We start from the raw sequence: 15,632 nt of genomic DNA, 5'->3' as shown, positions 1-15,632 counted from the left end.
GTATATTAAAAATTTACTTTTACTTTAATCATTTTTTATTTATGTTGCCTTAAGTACTAATCAATTTTAATGCAATGCCAACTAGTTTTACAAATAATCATACAAGATTTTGTTTAGCACGATTTAAAAAACAAATAACCCCCGAAATGTCATGTTTGTACATTGTAAACATTGAACGTAATTAATATAATTATGTTCAATTTTATTATTTGTACTTATTCTTTTTACTGTATCTTGTTACAAATGGTTCCCGTATCCACAATGAAAACCACAAAATCACTATACGATATGGCCGACGACTATGAGGATGACAAAAATTCTGCAATCGCGATCTCTGACAAAGGTTTGATGTCAAATTTTCTTACTAGGAAATAGTGACCTATAAAACCTTTAATTCATTGGAGTGAAATAGAATAGAGCTGTCCTATATTCTTTATTCAGGCAAACACTAAGTATAAGTTGGTATAAGTTTACAGCTCCAGCCAAGACAAATACTGTTAATAGCCTATGTTGTCAGTTTCATAAAATTAGTACACTTTTATTACACACATTATACACTTTTCGAACTATCTCTAGAATTAAATATACATTCATATGTATTACTAAATTACATATAGAGATTTAAAAAAACAATTCTGATATTAAGTATAGATATTTAAAAAAATCCTGATACTACGTTGTAGGGACGGCCACTTGTCTGCGAATATGTCTGCGTTTTGGACTGTAGCTATGAAGTTATTTAGTAATATAATTATACTACTCTTTGGAATAGAGTGTTAAAGTCTGTTTTTTTATCGCTCCATGCTTGACAGTGGCGGCGCCCTAGTGGGTGTGTTATTTGACAGTCGATAACTCGATAAGTTTGTATTCCCATAAAAGTTCATATTTTCACCACGTCTTGCGTTGGCGTCGCATCTATTTTCCCACCAACTTCGCCCATACTGTTCAAAATATACTGCTTTTCAGATAAAGATAATTTCTACGATGATTTTTATCTTGAAAAAGATATAGAATATAAACATGAATCATCTATGGATATTATATTTTACGGACCCCCTGAATCATTCATGAGACTCGACGCCGAAACGATTCTTCATATTCTCTCTAACATAAGACTGAAACATTTAATTCCAGTTAATAAAGTTCTCCAATCTTGGGACATTATTACCGGTAAGTAACATCTTGTCGAATAAAAAGTCAGAATAATATTCAGTGAGAATTTAGTTCTTTCTGTATAACGAAATTGTATGTTACCATTTGTTTCTAGATGGAAGGACGGCTGCCTATTTACATGGAAGAGAATACTTAGCTTTTGGGCCGTTATTGAACTTTGTTCCGGAAGAAGATTTATACTATGTCAATATGGGAGATCGGAACGTCCGTGCTTATTTCGCTCGTTTCAGCCAAGAGTTGCACTTTCGGAAGGTAGACATATACAGTGGAACCTGGATAATTGCAATCTCAAGGGACCGGCCATTTTTTGTCAATTAACCAGGTTTTTCATTTAAGCAGGTCGTGTCAATTAACGAGGTTCAAAAAATCGTTGTGTCAATTATAGAGGTCCTCATTAATAGAGGTTGCGTTCTGACAAATTTCTTATATGGAGGTGCAATTAACCTTTGAAAGTAGATTTACACGCTTACGTTCTGGGTTTTTGGTCTTTATATTGCTTATGTCTATACTTGTACTTTTACACTATATTAATTACTACTTTATTTTCTTATTAATCATTTGGGTTTAAAAAAATCCCTTGAATTGTAGAAGAAAGTTTTATTAGAATGTAAAAAGCATACTTTGTTTTTGATTTAATTAAAAGTATTTCACCTACTACAGGCTGTGATAGATACCCAATAAATAAATTGAATTCGGGATGAAGATATAAATAAAATGATCATTGCTATCAATACATATATTGTTTCTGCTGTCTACAACTACATTATTTCAATTACAGAGGTAATAAGTAAGACTCGTTTCAATAATGGAGGTAAAAAGAAGAGCAAAAATAACGGATTTTTTTAGCACAGTGTCAATTATAGAGGTCTTAGTTGCGATGTGGTCAATTACAGAGGCAAAATTACTAAAAGCACTAAAATCTAAATTGCAATTATAGAGGTTCCAAAATTTCAATTATAGAGGCCTTTTGGTCTCAAGGGACCGGGACCGGACTTTTGGTTGCAATTATTGAGGTTTTCCATTTATCCAGGTGCCAATTAACCAGGTTTCACTGTACTGTACACGTTATTGTTAAACATAATCACGGAATATAAGTTAGTAGAAGTTAAATGAATCTACAGATTATTAAGAAAACACTGCTGTTGAAAAATTAGCACACAAAAAATTACGTGCTTGATTATTATGTGGTGCAGTGTTTAGTTTCCTTTCTGGCATGAAATTCTGGTGGCAGTTACAGTTGTTTTTGCGGCACCAACTCGCAGAATTGGTTTGCCATGTTAGAAAGCCAAGAAAATAGATAACATTAAGTTATAAAATGAGAAGTTAATCCGATCTAATTATGACAAGTGATATCTAAAATTGGGATTATTTTTGTTGCAGTTTGGTATATTAGTAGCAGCTTATAGGCGTTATTTCGGAAATACCTGGTACTTGAATGCAACCTCTGTAAACGAACTAGGCTACATGATATGTGGGTTTCCACCAAATGAGCTCAGAAAGATTACCCCAGCGATTATGAAAGAACTTAAAAGTTCTGTTCTAGGAAAATTGAGGAAATGTAATGACAAACAAGTTCAGGTAAACGTCACACAGAGATACTGGCTTATTTACATGCATGACATTACTTAGTTTATATGAAAGCACTACGACACCCAGACAATGGTCCCTCTTTTCATGATAATCCTCATCATCTATAACTAACTTAAGAGAAGGTAATTTCGCTTAATAGTCCACAATGATTCTAATATTGTTCGACTGTAGATAATAAATCCAGGAATTCACGTAGGTAATAGACGTGCTTGTTAGCATAAATGGCGGAAGCTGTTAATTAATACATTTTTGTAAGGGTCAAGTTGGAAAGAAATACCAAAATAGCTTACAATCATCACTACAGATATAAGTGATATAACCGATATAAACTTTACTGTTATTTCTTTTAGACTCTATATGATTTAGCCATACAGCCCGAAGTCTTTGGTGAGCCATACAGATGGACGTCACATGAAGTCAGCCGAATGGGATCATTACTTAAATGTTAGTAAACACCATGTGTATAATATCATATGAACTAACATTTGAAACTTCACGCAAAATGCGAACAAAAGTAACTAAAAATCGTATTTAGAGTAGTAGTGATAATATCTAAATGTTAATGTTGTTAGTTAGCAGCCACGAACATAGCTCTCTTTTGACATAGTGAATAAAATACAAACTTGTTTTAGTCCCTGTTCCAGTTTCAACATTCGCTACCTATTGGGTTGTTCTATTGACACATACACATTCATCGGTTCATCACTAAAACCTGAATGGAGTTTATCGAATTTCATGTTGCTGAACTACTATAGTTACGTTATTTGGTTTGTTTAAGAATAGTTAATTTATTGTCCCTAGGTATTCCAGCGGATCAACTAAGCTCTATACAATTAGAAGCAATGCCGGCAATAACAGAAGAAGTTATTAAGCAATTTAGTCAGCAAAAATTAACGCAATTTACAAAACAGCAAATAATGAAAATGCGACCATTAACACGAAGAATTTATATACTAAGAGTACAGTTATTATCTAGTTTTGATGTAAACGAACTATCAAAACACGCTGCGGCTTATAATAATGAATCTTTTATTTTATTAGTTGTGTGCTTTCTCTACATTATATTAATAAAAATATTTGTATACTAAATTCGAATTTTATTAGTAGTAGAATCAATGTGTCGGTATGGTGTAGACAAATAGATATATTGTTTTGTCGTTCTATGAACGATTCGCTGTTTCAACGAAATGCAGCACATGAAATTGTAATTTTCAACTTTTTAGACCACATATTAATTAAGATATCTGATAGAAATGTGTACCTTACCTTCATCACATCTTATTTTTTTTAGATTTCAAAAAGCACACTAAGAAATAAAAAAACAATAAACATATATAGGTATTACTAATTATTATTATAACAGTAACACGATGAACAAGTTTAGTAATGTTTAGTAACGTCTTCGTTACTTCTTTTGATATAATGAATGGGAACCTTTAATAAACTTGCGTATTGTATACCATCACCGTGCGTATACGCAAATACGCACAGGAATGCACTCGAAAGAGATTTATTATTCAACAAAATAACAGCATAAAATGGCGCTCATAAAAATGTAGTGTATTTTTAAATGATCTAATCATTTGAATGTAACTTTAGCTAAACACAACTTTGCTTTTAGAACTAGCAAGAAATAAACAATGTAACGACTATTTCGATTTTTAAATGTAAATAATACTACTGTCAAATGCTTTTAATTTCCGGTGATTTTTGATGAATATCTATTATAGGATAATATTGTCTCCTTGCTTAGTTAATAATGTTCTTTATAATGTTTTATATATGATTAAAATAAATAATTAATAACAATATTCACCTTATTTTGTTGTCTGTACATAAGTCCTTATATAATTAGTAGACATTAATTTGATTTATTTTCGAAAACTTTTCAAGGTCGATTCCACCATTTTGGTTTTAATTTCGCCATTTTCTCTTCTTGTCAAAAAATCATAGAAATCGTTTCTTTTTCCTTATGCGGAGTACGCGTAGTTGTAGTGCTCCTTAGTAAATATTTTCGAAACTATTATTTAAGATTAATAAAATTTATATTGGCAAATATGCCGCCTGTTAAGCATTATTCGTGTAGTGAAGTAAATCAACATGAATTATCTTCGAGATTATTATCTCTAACAGAAAATAACACATCTTATACATTGACGCAAATTAACGGGCAGAGGATCTACAGAAAGGCTCCTCACGCATGGTCTGGGCCGGAGCCGTCTAGGAATTGTGAGGTAAGATTCAATTTTATTATCATTACATCCAACAAATCCAAATTTTGAATTGAGGCGCCACGATGTCGCCAGGATGCCATACGCTCAAACTCGAGAATGATTGGCTTTTCTCGGAACACCTGTTTGATAATAATAACTTTTAGTAGCTATGTAGGTAAGTATAGGGATTGTATAGTTATTTACTTAACCCACATTACACCTGCTAAGTTATTTGTTCTTTTGCTGTTGTATTGTGATCGTTGTCCAGGGGCGCGATAATTTTCCCGCCTTCTCCGCACGGTACCTATGCTGAATGTATTGTACCTAATTTGTACTCTTAAGTACTGATTACTTCTATCATTCTGCATCAGACAAGTCCTTATTATTAAGTAATCCAAACGACGTGACGTCAGCTTGACCTATATTTTTGTCAGGTGTCTAGCGCAGGATTAGCATGACGCATTTATAGGTAAATGCAGTTCAATGTAAGTACCTAATGAAGTTGGGCATGTTCAAGCACTTTGTTTCAGCCAAGTTAATCAAGTTATGGCGTTGTGTGATGATGCGATGTTTAAGATGTGATGAAGCTAACTAATCAATATACTATCACGCGCATAGGTGATTCAAGGGCGAAAAAAATCGAAAAAACCTTGTTTCGGATCGGTTGTTCTACCTAGATATAAGGGCTTGTGCACACCGGATGCGTGTGCGTAGACGTGCAGGTGAACGTGCGCGTTGTAGTATACAGATCCTTATGTGAGACGCCACACCGCTTGCGTGACGTGTGCGTGTGCGGCCCTAAAGGCCCCCGTACACAGTGGTGAAGGATGGGCCATGCCACGCCGTCGCCATTGTGTACAGTGGGCAATGGTATACAATGGCGGACGACTGGCCGTCAGTTCTGTTGTCTTGGCTCCTCTACACGATGGGCCAGCGCCGGCCATTCCAAGGGACGCAGCCATGCGGTAGAATGAGATAGCAATATCACTTGCTCCCGCTAACGCATAAATGCGTCCCTTGGAGTGGCCGGCACTGGCCCATCGTGTAGAGGAGTGTGGCGGGCAATCGGGAAGTTGTCGGTTTTTTTGGCACACTTCAAAGGGATCGTGCATATCGTGGCCTGTGGTGTTCACACAGTCGCCATTGTTTGTTTAGTTTATTACTGACAGCTTGAATTGTTGACCGTTTGATTAAATGTTGATAGCCCAAAACGTCATTATCGTGGAGCAACGAAGAGACTTTTCAGTTTATAGATTTATATCAATCTTAGCCTGCAATTTTGTTTTTTTCTTTGTTTTTTTTGATGCACCATTGTGTGATCATCTACGTGATATAGGCCTACAGTTGCGCATTGCCAAGCATGGCTTGGCATAGACCATCGTTGACCACTGTGTACTGGAGCTTTAACATATAAGCGCATAGCTCACGGCCGCACGCGCACGTGCACTGCACGTCAGCATAGACAAAGGAAAACACTATCTACTTAATTTTTTTTGACGTCACGCACACGCTGCCGGTGTGCTCTGGCCTTAATAGAAAAGTACAGAAAGCCATCGAAATCAAAGAATCCAATTGCAATATATATGTCGGCGGCCGATCGTAAGATCAGGCATATCGTGAAATTCCTAGGCATATCGTGAAACGTGAAAATCTTTGACTCGTTCCCTGAGTCGACGGAGCCTCGCTCCTATTTCTGGGCAGTTTGCCCTCCGAGCATCTGAAGCAACCTAACGAACCTATCTTACCTATATATTGGTTTAATGTGACTATCCTCAAAACAATACTCAGGAACATTACGATCTGCCTGATCTTACGATCGGCCGCCGGCATATACATCATTTAGACAATGATTGTAGGATGGTATTCCACCTATCTAATGTTTCTTCTCACATTTTGCTTAATGCGAAAGTGAGAGGCAATGACATTGGACAAGTGGAATATCACGCTTAGTAACTCATTTAAGTCACCTAATCGCAATAGAATCCAGTTGAATTACCATAGAAAATAATAAACGTGTGCAAAAAAAAAATCGGCTAAAAAAACATCGTGTGTTGTGCCAACACTGCCAACCATCAATCAATCTTTAGGTACCTACCTATTATGGCTCCATCGATATTGTCGATGATTCCGAACAGAACCTTACCACGAACAAGAACACGAACCTTAACACGGGCCTTAAGCGCTACCTCAAGTGCCGAGTACCGTTACCGTGCTAGGGTGACCCGACGACCTATTGATGTGTCCGACTGAAACCGGACTTTTCGTTTTTAGGGTTCCGTACCCAAAGGGTAAAACGGGACCCTATTACTAAGACTTCGCTGTCCGTCCGTCCGTCTGTCACCAGGCTGTATCTCACGAACCGTGATAGCTAGACAGTTGAAATTTTCACAGATGATGTATTTCTGTTGCCGCTATAACAAAAAATACTAAAAACAGAATAAAATAAAGATTTAAATGGGGCTCCCATACAACAAACGTGATTTTTGACCAAAGTTAAGCAACGTCGGGAGTGGTCAGTACTTGGATGGGTGACCGTTTTTTTTGCTTTTTTTTTGTTTTTTTTTTTTTGCATTATGGTACCCTTCGTGCGCGAGTCCGACTCGCACTTGCCCGGTTTTTACCAAACCTTTACGTAACCAAACCTTCGGTTCAATTCAAACGTGATTTATGACGAATGCGAAACCGAAACTTAGACCGTACACTACCGAAAATACGCAGTTAATGCAATGCCTCCTGCTCCTGCAGTGGCGGATTTGCCCCAAGGTCCCGTAGTCCTGGGCCTAGAGCGGCAAGATATTAGGGGCGGCAGCAAGACGGCAGCCTGTATATGGGTGCTGAGACTGCTGAGAAAGGGGCGGCTAGTAGTTACTACAGGGCCTGGGACCTAGGGCGGCCAACACTGCAAATCCGCCACTGTGCTCCTGCCATCTAAATACGACGACAGATGTTATTGATCTTCAATCTTTGGCTCTTATTACATCTACACGTTCGTTTTTGTAGGGCAGTTTTCCTACAAAAAGTACCCGACGACGACGACCGCGTCTATGTCGGCGGCCGATCATAAGATCAGGCAGATCGTAATGTTCGTGTGTAATGTTTTGACGATAGTCACATTAAACCAATATAGGTAGGATAGGTTAGGTTACTTCAGAATCTTCAGATGCCCGAAGGGCAAACTGCCCAGAAATAGGAGGCCCCGCGTAGCGGGGCTCCGTCGACTCAGGGAACGAGTCAAAGATTTTCACGTTTCACGATATGTGTAGGAATTTCACGATATGCCTGATCTTACGATCGGCCGCCGACATCTACACGGATCAAACAGTGTGGTTTACGCGGTATTCACACTGGTGCTGGTGCGAACTCGCACGTCGCTCCAGAGGGCTTACCGCGAACGACGTTCAACGTGTTGCCTCCCTATACTTAGGTACGAATTTACAAGTACGACAGAGAAGCAACATACTGAACGCCGTTCGCGGTAGGCCGTCAGTGTAATATTTACCTACCCGTGCCACACTATGCTCCTCGCGCTGTAGCGATGTTGTCCACTCTGGCCACACACTGCTCTGCTCGTGCATTTAATCGCGACAACCAGAATTGCCGGTCATCGTGCATGCCAATAAACGTACTCGTGTCATTTGTTGACAACGCCCGTGTTTTTTTTTAGGTGTTCATCGGCCGCATCCCGCACGACTGCTTCGAGGACACGCTGGTGCCTCTGTTCCGGCAGGCCGGCGAGCTGTTCGAGTTCCGGCTCATGATCAACTTCTCCGGCTGGAACCGCGGGTCAGTACCAAGTCACTGGACTGTTGCTCAGTCTGACAACGCCGTGGCATGTTCAGGTGTTCATCGGCCGCAACCCGCACGACTGCTTTGAGGACACGCTGGTGCCTCTGTTCCGGCAGGCCGGCGAGCTGTTCGAGTTCCGGCTCATGATCAACTTCTCCGGCTGGAACCGCGGGTCAGTACCAAGTCACTGGACTGTTGCTCAGTCTGACAACGCCGTGGCATGTTCAGGTGTTCATCGGCCGCAACCCGCACGACTGCTTCGAGGACACGCTGGTGCCTCTGTTCCGGCAGGCCGGCGAGCTGTTCGAGTTCCGGCTCATGATCAACTTCTCCGGCTGGAACCGCGGGTCAGTACCAAGTCACTGGACTGTTGCTCAGTCTGACAACGCCGTGGCATGTTCAGATGTTCATCGGCCGCATCCCGCACGACTGCTTCGAGGACACGCTGGTGCCTCTGTTCCGGCAGGCCGGCGAGCTGTTCGAGTTCCGGCTCATGATCAACTTCTCCGGGTGGAACCGCGGGTCAGTACCACAGTCACCGCCGTGGCATGCTCAGGTGTTCATCGGCCGCATCCCGCACGACTGCTTCGAGAACACACGGTGTTGGCTCATGATAAACTTAGCTGACTGGAATCTCGTGTTGGTACCGACGAATACCCGCTGCTGCGCACTCGTAGTAGAGTTTGTAGAGCTGTGTTCCGATGGCGGCGGAGATGCGTTTAATTTCATAACGACATCAAACTATTATATATCGTATCGTATTCATTAGTTATTTATGTACTAACTAAGCGTGTAAAACTATACTATTGTGTTAACACAGGTACGCGTTCGCCATGTATACAACCGATGCGGAAGCGAGCAACGCCATACGGATGTTCAACAACTACATGATCAGGCCTTCTTGGCAACTGGGTAAGTAATAATAGATTGTAATAGTATTTACATCAAGAGTAACCGAACAGAACAAGCATTTTATTCGAGGAAATTTCAATCAAAGGGTGGGGTAATTTCACGTAAGTTTGAAGTTGTAACATTGTAATGATGTTTTCGCAATTTAGATTTCGACTTTATATCAGGTGAAAATGTAACCAGACTATTGGAGCATTCGGAGGATACCTTGCTCGACCTTTAAAAATGAGAGTTTTGACATTGCAAATTTACGTTCTCAGTGCGTTGTGTTGAACTGAGCTCCAAAAGCGCCTCTAGCTAGTCCGTCCGCACAGTACGAGCTGCCTTACGAGCTCGGTAAATGCGCCTCGTCCGAGGTAAACTCCGCGTGACAGCAATGCCTCTGGCGAGTCAGTCGAGGCACATCTACTCAGGTCGACCCGCTTCCCGCGCAATGCCTCGCCAGGCGGCTCGTCTGTGGACTCGCATGAGTTAACGCAGCTTGTTTACAGGCGTGTGTCCGTCCATCAACAACTGCCGCATCTTCATCTCGCGCATCCCGCCGACGCTGTCCTCGGCGGAGATCGTGCGCCTGCTGTACGAGCTCACGGACGAGGTGGTCGAGGTATGCTATATTTGGTTAACCATAATATTGAACTGCAAAATCTGTTACATTCTAATTCTGTAGTTCCTTATGCTGTCCAGCATTCTCTAAAAAAAATTCTCGTTTGAGAATATGAAGTTTTTCGCTGTTGGGGCTTGCCAGTACAACTCCTTTTACCTATTATAAAAGTTAAAAAAAAACCGGGATCACTGGTAGTAACAGCTGAAAGCATTTGATACCCAACACACGCGTCCATTCCGTGTACTAATGGTGTGTCTAGATCTGGCGAAAGCGCTGCTAGTGCTAGCGCACCATTCGAGAACCGATCGCGTAGATACTGCATGCGCGTATCGTAGGAACTACAAAACTTACACGACCTGCGGGCGCAGCATAGTTCCATTTTTATTATCTTCTATCACTATGCCCGTCACTTTTGCACTTACATACTCGTTAGAACGTGACAAGCATGGTGACAAGCGATAAAAATGCGACCGTGCTACCAGGCCTGTTAAGGATCCCTTTGTAAATGGTTTGTTGGTGTAATTGCGAGATCTGAAGACACATTAAATAAGGCATTTATATTGTAGGTGCGCGTCCGTCGCTCGGTAGCCTCTAGCGCCGCCATTGTGGAGTACAAGTCGCACCGCGGCGCCGCCATGGCGCGCAAGGCGCTGGTGGCCGCCGCGGCCGCCGCGTGGGGCTCCGGCGCGCGCCCCGCCGTCGACTGGTCGCTGCCGCAGTCGCCGCAGCTGCTCAAGCAGTACCGCGAGGTGGGTACAGTGTTGTAGTCTCTAGCGCCCTCTATTGCACACGGTCCCTTATGCCCCGATGCGCCCCTTTGCCTGAAATAACAGATAACGTTTATTGTTTTGTACCAAGCACCTATAAGTTTGTTTTCACTTCTCATGCTCGTATAGTTCGGCTTTAAGTCGTCCGTAGACGACAAAGTTGCTTATTATGTTCTAGAGCTTAAAGTAAAATCATGTATTACGACCCTTATTGACTTACTAATAAAGCCATACAAACTGCCAGCCCTGTGCCGTGCCGGCGCGCCCCCGACCGGTCCGAGTACAATTTTCTTTTGTCTTGAATAAATATGGTAAAATAACCCAAAATATTAGATATTTTATGTATATTTTACTCACAATCGAAGTGAAAAACAGAGTGTATAACTCAGGCGTAAATGTTCATTTTAAACTCTCGCTTTATGCCCTCGTACAATCTACTAGATATTTGTGTCGTGTAGGTCGGCCGCTGGACGGCCGAGCGCGGCGTGGAGTTGACGCGCGTGCCGGAGAGCGGCGCGTACTCGCCGCCCATCGCGCCGTCCTACACGCTGGAGCCGTGGTCGCAGGCGCGCCGCCTGCGCATGATCCATGAGGCCTCGCGTCGCCACCAGCCCCAGGAGTAAGTTGAGTCTCGCATTGTACCCACAGATCGCATACATACTAGATGGACCATATCAGAGGACTTGCGGTGTATAGACAGCTACACTCTTTTAACTGTACATCGATGGACCTTATTACAAAAGGCATAAGTATCGATAAAATAGGCAACGGTAGCCGTGTAGGCGTGTACTTACCTATCATGAGGCGTGCTGTAAGCTAGTTTGCCAACGTGGTGAATAAGTGCCAGTTGCACCAACCACATTTGACAGACTGATCATCGTCAGCCGGCGCGCCCCGCGCCATTACTATGAAACTTTCCATAGATAAAAATTTAGCGAACTCTTTAACGATACGAACAGTTTGGTGCAACCGACCCTAAGACTGTCACAAGTATCACAACACATTAGCGTTCGAATAATATATTTTCATGATAAATTCTCAGAAAAATCATCAACAATAATAAGATAAGACGGTGTATTTTGTAGTTGAGTGGTGCTACTCTCAGCAAAGTAGGTACTTAACTGATTCCATGGTTGCTTGACTTGCTTGTCGAACCAGTAACGTTCAGCAAAACCTACGCATCGCAAAATCTAAACTGACGCCTAGTGAATAATACTGACTTGTTGCTATGCTTCGATTGCTAGGCGTCATAGATTTTTATAACGATTGTAAACTAAATTTCGATTTCACAGGAGAACCTTTAGAGTTAGTGTAATAAGGACATATATTATTTTCTATTACATAAGGTTTATGATCAACTTTTTAGAATACCTACACAGGCAAAAAAGTGATTAACAGGTAATATATATTCTACGATGTCAGTCTTTGTTAACCATCGTGGTTGTTAAGGAGATTAGAATTTTTTACTAGCTACCTTATCGTTTTAGTTGCACGAAACTGTGTCGTTGTATCTATATTGCTATATTAGGTATCGTAACTATCGTAAGTATGACGAGATTAGGGCCGGGCAGAGCTAGTTTTAGAAAGGGAAGTGATTAAAAATTCTTGTTTTAGTTCGCCGTGACCGGACCGGTGTTTAGGATAGGTGTGTTAAAAAAATTTAATTCTGAAGAAAATTTCCTCAGTGACTTTCCTTTTTATGACCTCATTTAACTCATCGGTTCCTTATTGTAGTTTCACGAGATCATGTCATATACCTATAATAGGCATTGACAATTCGATGTTTTCCATTCAAACGTATCTTTTATCGTGCACACTGTATAACATATATGCGTATAGGCTTCGGTACTTGAATGTCTAACCTAACAGGTGGTCACCAATCCATTGTCAAATTAGTATACTTACTTTTCAGCACTACTTAAAATTCGGGATTCCGACATTTCAGAATGAAAATTGCGGACACGTCATAATTTTATATGTACTAAATTGGATTTCCTAATTTTCGGGATATGGCCAAATTATATGGCTAAAAATAGCGACGTCCCGGAAACTCGGGACATCTGGTTAATCTATTTTCAGAACAGGCGTGTATGTGAACGTATAAAAGTAAAAATGTACGTTGTGTGTGCAGCTGGAACGGTCGGCTGGAGACCGGCATGGGCATGGAGTCCCTCGTGTCTTCAATGTCGGGCCTGGGGCTGGGCGGCGCGGGGCGCGTGTGGGCGCCGCCGGCCGCGCCGCCGCCGCGCGACTTCAACCCCTGGACGGCGCCGCACCCGCTGCACCACTTCCTGCAGCCCGAGAAGCCGCAGTGAGTCCAGCGCTGGCCCCTCTCCCTCACCCTCACCCCTGCCCGCCATCTCTAGGTGAAGGTGGACGTCGGTCAGAGATACTCGTAGCGCCTGACGATTACTCTTGCTAACAAGTCGCTCATTCCCGGAAACGCGATATCCATGCTTCAATACGAGGTATTGCTTTAATATTCATGAAATGTTTTTATTTGTAATAGGAATCGTCAACTCGATTTCAGGAGTGGAAAAACTAGTGAGTTTTGTGGTTTTCCGGACATCAAATGCCGAGCTTTTTTTGGCGATTTCATAGTTGCACTATACAAAACCACGAGTGATTTGGAGTAGTGATGACTCTAAGGGCCGATTTAGGCGGCGCGCGAACTCGCATGCAATTTTAGTGATATTGCGGACTGTTGGTTAGGTACGCCTAATTCAACCGACCGATCGAAAACCGCAATGTAATGTAATGACACTCGTATGCGAGTTATCGCATCGTCTAAATGAGCCCTAACGCTTAGGATGTCTAAGCGAACGAGAATAGTTTTCAGGTTCGAATTCTTCATACTCATACGTAATAATGAGCTCAACGAGCGAAAGTGGGATCGAAATAGGCGGCATGCGGCCGACTTATGACCCCGTGTAATGAGCACCTTGTTAACAAGATTTTGTCTTTCATCTATTTAGGGCGATCTAAGAATCACGCTAATCGAGGTCACTTTAAATATGGCCTCTATTTATTACACCTCTACGCACTTTTGCAATCTTACTGGCCTGTACTTATTTTGCAGAAGTCACATGAATCTCCACTACAGATTCACAAAAGAATTAGAATATGGCGCCGCCGAGCAATAAAGAATTGCCAAGGCCGTGACCGAGTGCCTGCAGATTTTAAATGCAATGTTTTTCCGGTTGGCGTTCAATGAATCCAAAACTGCAGATTATGCCTTGTCAACCAGGTACTTACGTAATCTACTGTGACTAATTGAAGTATAACATTGAGACAAGTGTTTCAAAATAGCGATTATTTAATTGTCAGGCTGTGTTTCGGGCGGGTGGGGTAGGGATAACCCATTATTAATGTTTTACAATTAATTTAATTTTTACCCACGATTAATTTATTGCATGTATTGTTTAAGAATGCAAATGTGTTTTTATGTGTTGTGTTGCATGTCATGTGCAGTGTCGGAGTGTGAGAGGAAGCCCCGTGCATAACTGATTGTATTTGTTTTTATTTTGTTGCTACTAAAACGCTGACCAAGAGTGTTTACAAGTTTTAGTTGTCTCTGGAGCAGCTTGTCAACGTTTTTGTCAGTTTGGTGTTGGTGTGGCGATATGGGGAAAAGAAAAAGAATTTGGTTGTCATTTTAGTTTAATGTTTCCTTTCTGTTTTGGTGTTAAAATGCTGCTAAGGGCACCAATATTATTTTTCGATTTCCTAAAGTTATCCTCGGTGCTGGTGTGCTGCACTGTAATCTTCTCTTGCACTCCTTTTAATACTTAAGAGAGGTAAATTTTACATTTAGACACTATTTAATTTAACGGTAATGTATTGAATTAAGAATCCATTTTAACTGCATAGATTATAATTTATTAAAATTAAAAAATATGTAAGGCAGCATCGATATTTAAGTAAGTATGTACAAGATCGTTTTATGTTATGAATTAAGTGCAACCGCCGGTCCGCCGTGCATATAGTTGCATTACTGGCAATCTCAATTTTTTGATGTTTTTTCAACGAAATATTCATGTTATTGTAGTTTACTATTTCATACGATCAAGTCTTATTTAAAATCAGGTTTTAAATAAATCAATTTGGATCTGTTTTCTCTTCAATGGATAAACACAGCATTATGAAATTATCTATCTTATTCTACACGAACAGTATAACGAGACATGAATTTATCTCTCAGACTTTTATGAGATTTTTAAGCTAATATTGCATGCCAGTATTGATTAATAAATTTAAGTATAATGGTTAATGTTCCCGGTGTTTTATTTGTAGCTCGCTCCTTCATTCTCCTCGGCTGACCGGTACGTTTGACGTTTTTGCACGCATGTTAAATGTATAGGTTGTTACTCCTCCGTACCGACGAGCAATCGCCTCTTGTATGGTCTTCAAATACGGATAATTTCTGCAGATCTTGAGGTCACAGTTATACCAGTTGTTAAAGAGTCTAGAGCTCGGTAAGCTCCGAGGTAAGCGACGGGAGTCAGCGCGAGGCAATGCCGCGTAACATCCCGCGGAGGAAGGTTTTCCTTCAATGTCACCGCGCGCCGGCGGCGGCGGTGCAGCGTGGAA

The 15,632-nt window shown here is 41.1% G+C and overlaps 2 protein-coding genes across 3 annotated transcripts; both read left to right on the top strand.

Moving 5' to 3' along the window:
• The first annotated feature begins 129 nt into the window (after positions 1-129).
• On the top strand, positions 130-3,852 carry LOC134667734 (uncharacterized). Its single transcript, XM_063525154.1, has 6 exons — positions 130-343; positions 967-1,170; positions 1,268-1,425; positions 2,554-2,751; positions 3,114-3,207; positions 3,565-3,852. Exons 1-6 carry the CDS (start codon positions 193-195, stop codon positions 3,849-3,851), a joined length of 1,092 nt encoding a protein of 363 aa, XP_063381224.1. The 5' UTR covers positions 130-192; the 3' UTR covers position 3,852.
• A 790-nt stretch (positions 3,853-4,642) lies between these two features.
• Positions 4,643-13,383, top strand: LOC134667733 (probable RNA-binding protein 46). Of its 2 annotated transcripts, XM_063525153.1 has the most exons (7): positions 4,643-4,997; positions 8,641-8,759; positions 9,583-9,674; positions 10,163-10,275; positions 10,842-11,024; positions 11,501-11,661; positions 13,174-13,383. In XM_063525153.1, exons 1-7 carry the CDS (start codon positions 4,821-4,823, stop codon positions 13,355-13,357), a joined length of 1,029 nt encoding a protein of 342 aa, XP_063381223.1. In that variant the 5' UTR covers positions 4,643-4,820; the 3' UTR covers positions 13,358-13,383. The 2 variants fall into 2 exon arrangements, with proteins under 2 accessions (XP_063381223.1, XP_063381222.1); XM_063525152.1 differs by lacking the exons at positions 4,643-4,997; positions 8,641-8,759 and adding an exon at positions 9,161-9,284.
• Positions 13,384-15,632: the final 2,249 nt, after the last annotated feature.

The sequence above is a fragment of the Cydia fagiglandana genome, chromosome 9 (genome assembly GCF_963556715.1).
Source record: "Cydia fagiglandana chromosome 9, ilCydFagi1.1, whole genome shotgun sequence".
NCBI classification, from domain to species: Eukaryota; Metazoa; Arthropoda; class Insecta; order Lepidoptera; family Tortricidae; genus Cydia; species Cydia fagiglandana.
This window is presented reverse-complemented; position numbering and strand designations above follow the sequence as displayed.

Coding starts and splice junctions, on each gene's coding strand:
- LOC134667734 (XM_063525154.1), top strand. CDS start 193: ATGTTCAATTTTATTATTTGTACTTATTCTTTTTACTGTATCTTGTTA. Junction 1,426..2,553: donor AAGAGTTGCACTTTCGGAAG/GTAGACATATAC, acceptor TTTTTGTTGCAG/TTTGGTATATTAGTAGCAGC. Junction 3,208..3,564: donor AATGGGATCATTACTTAAAT/GTTAGTAAACAC, acceptor TATTGTCCCTAG/GTATTCCAGCGGATCAACTA.
- LOC134667733 (XM_063525153.1), top strand. CDS start 4,821: ATGCCGCCTGTTAAGCATTATTCGTGTAGTGAAGTAAATCAACATGAA. Junction 9,675..10,162: donor CAGGCCTTCTTGGCAACTGG/GTAAGTAATAAT, acceptor GCTTGTTTACAG/GCGTGTGTCCGTCCATCAAC. Junction 11,025..11,500: donor TGCTCAAGCAGTACCGCGAG/GTGGGTACAGTG, acceptor TGTGTCGTGTAG/GTCGGCCGCTGGACGGCCGA.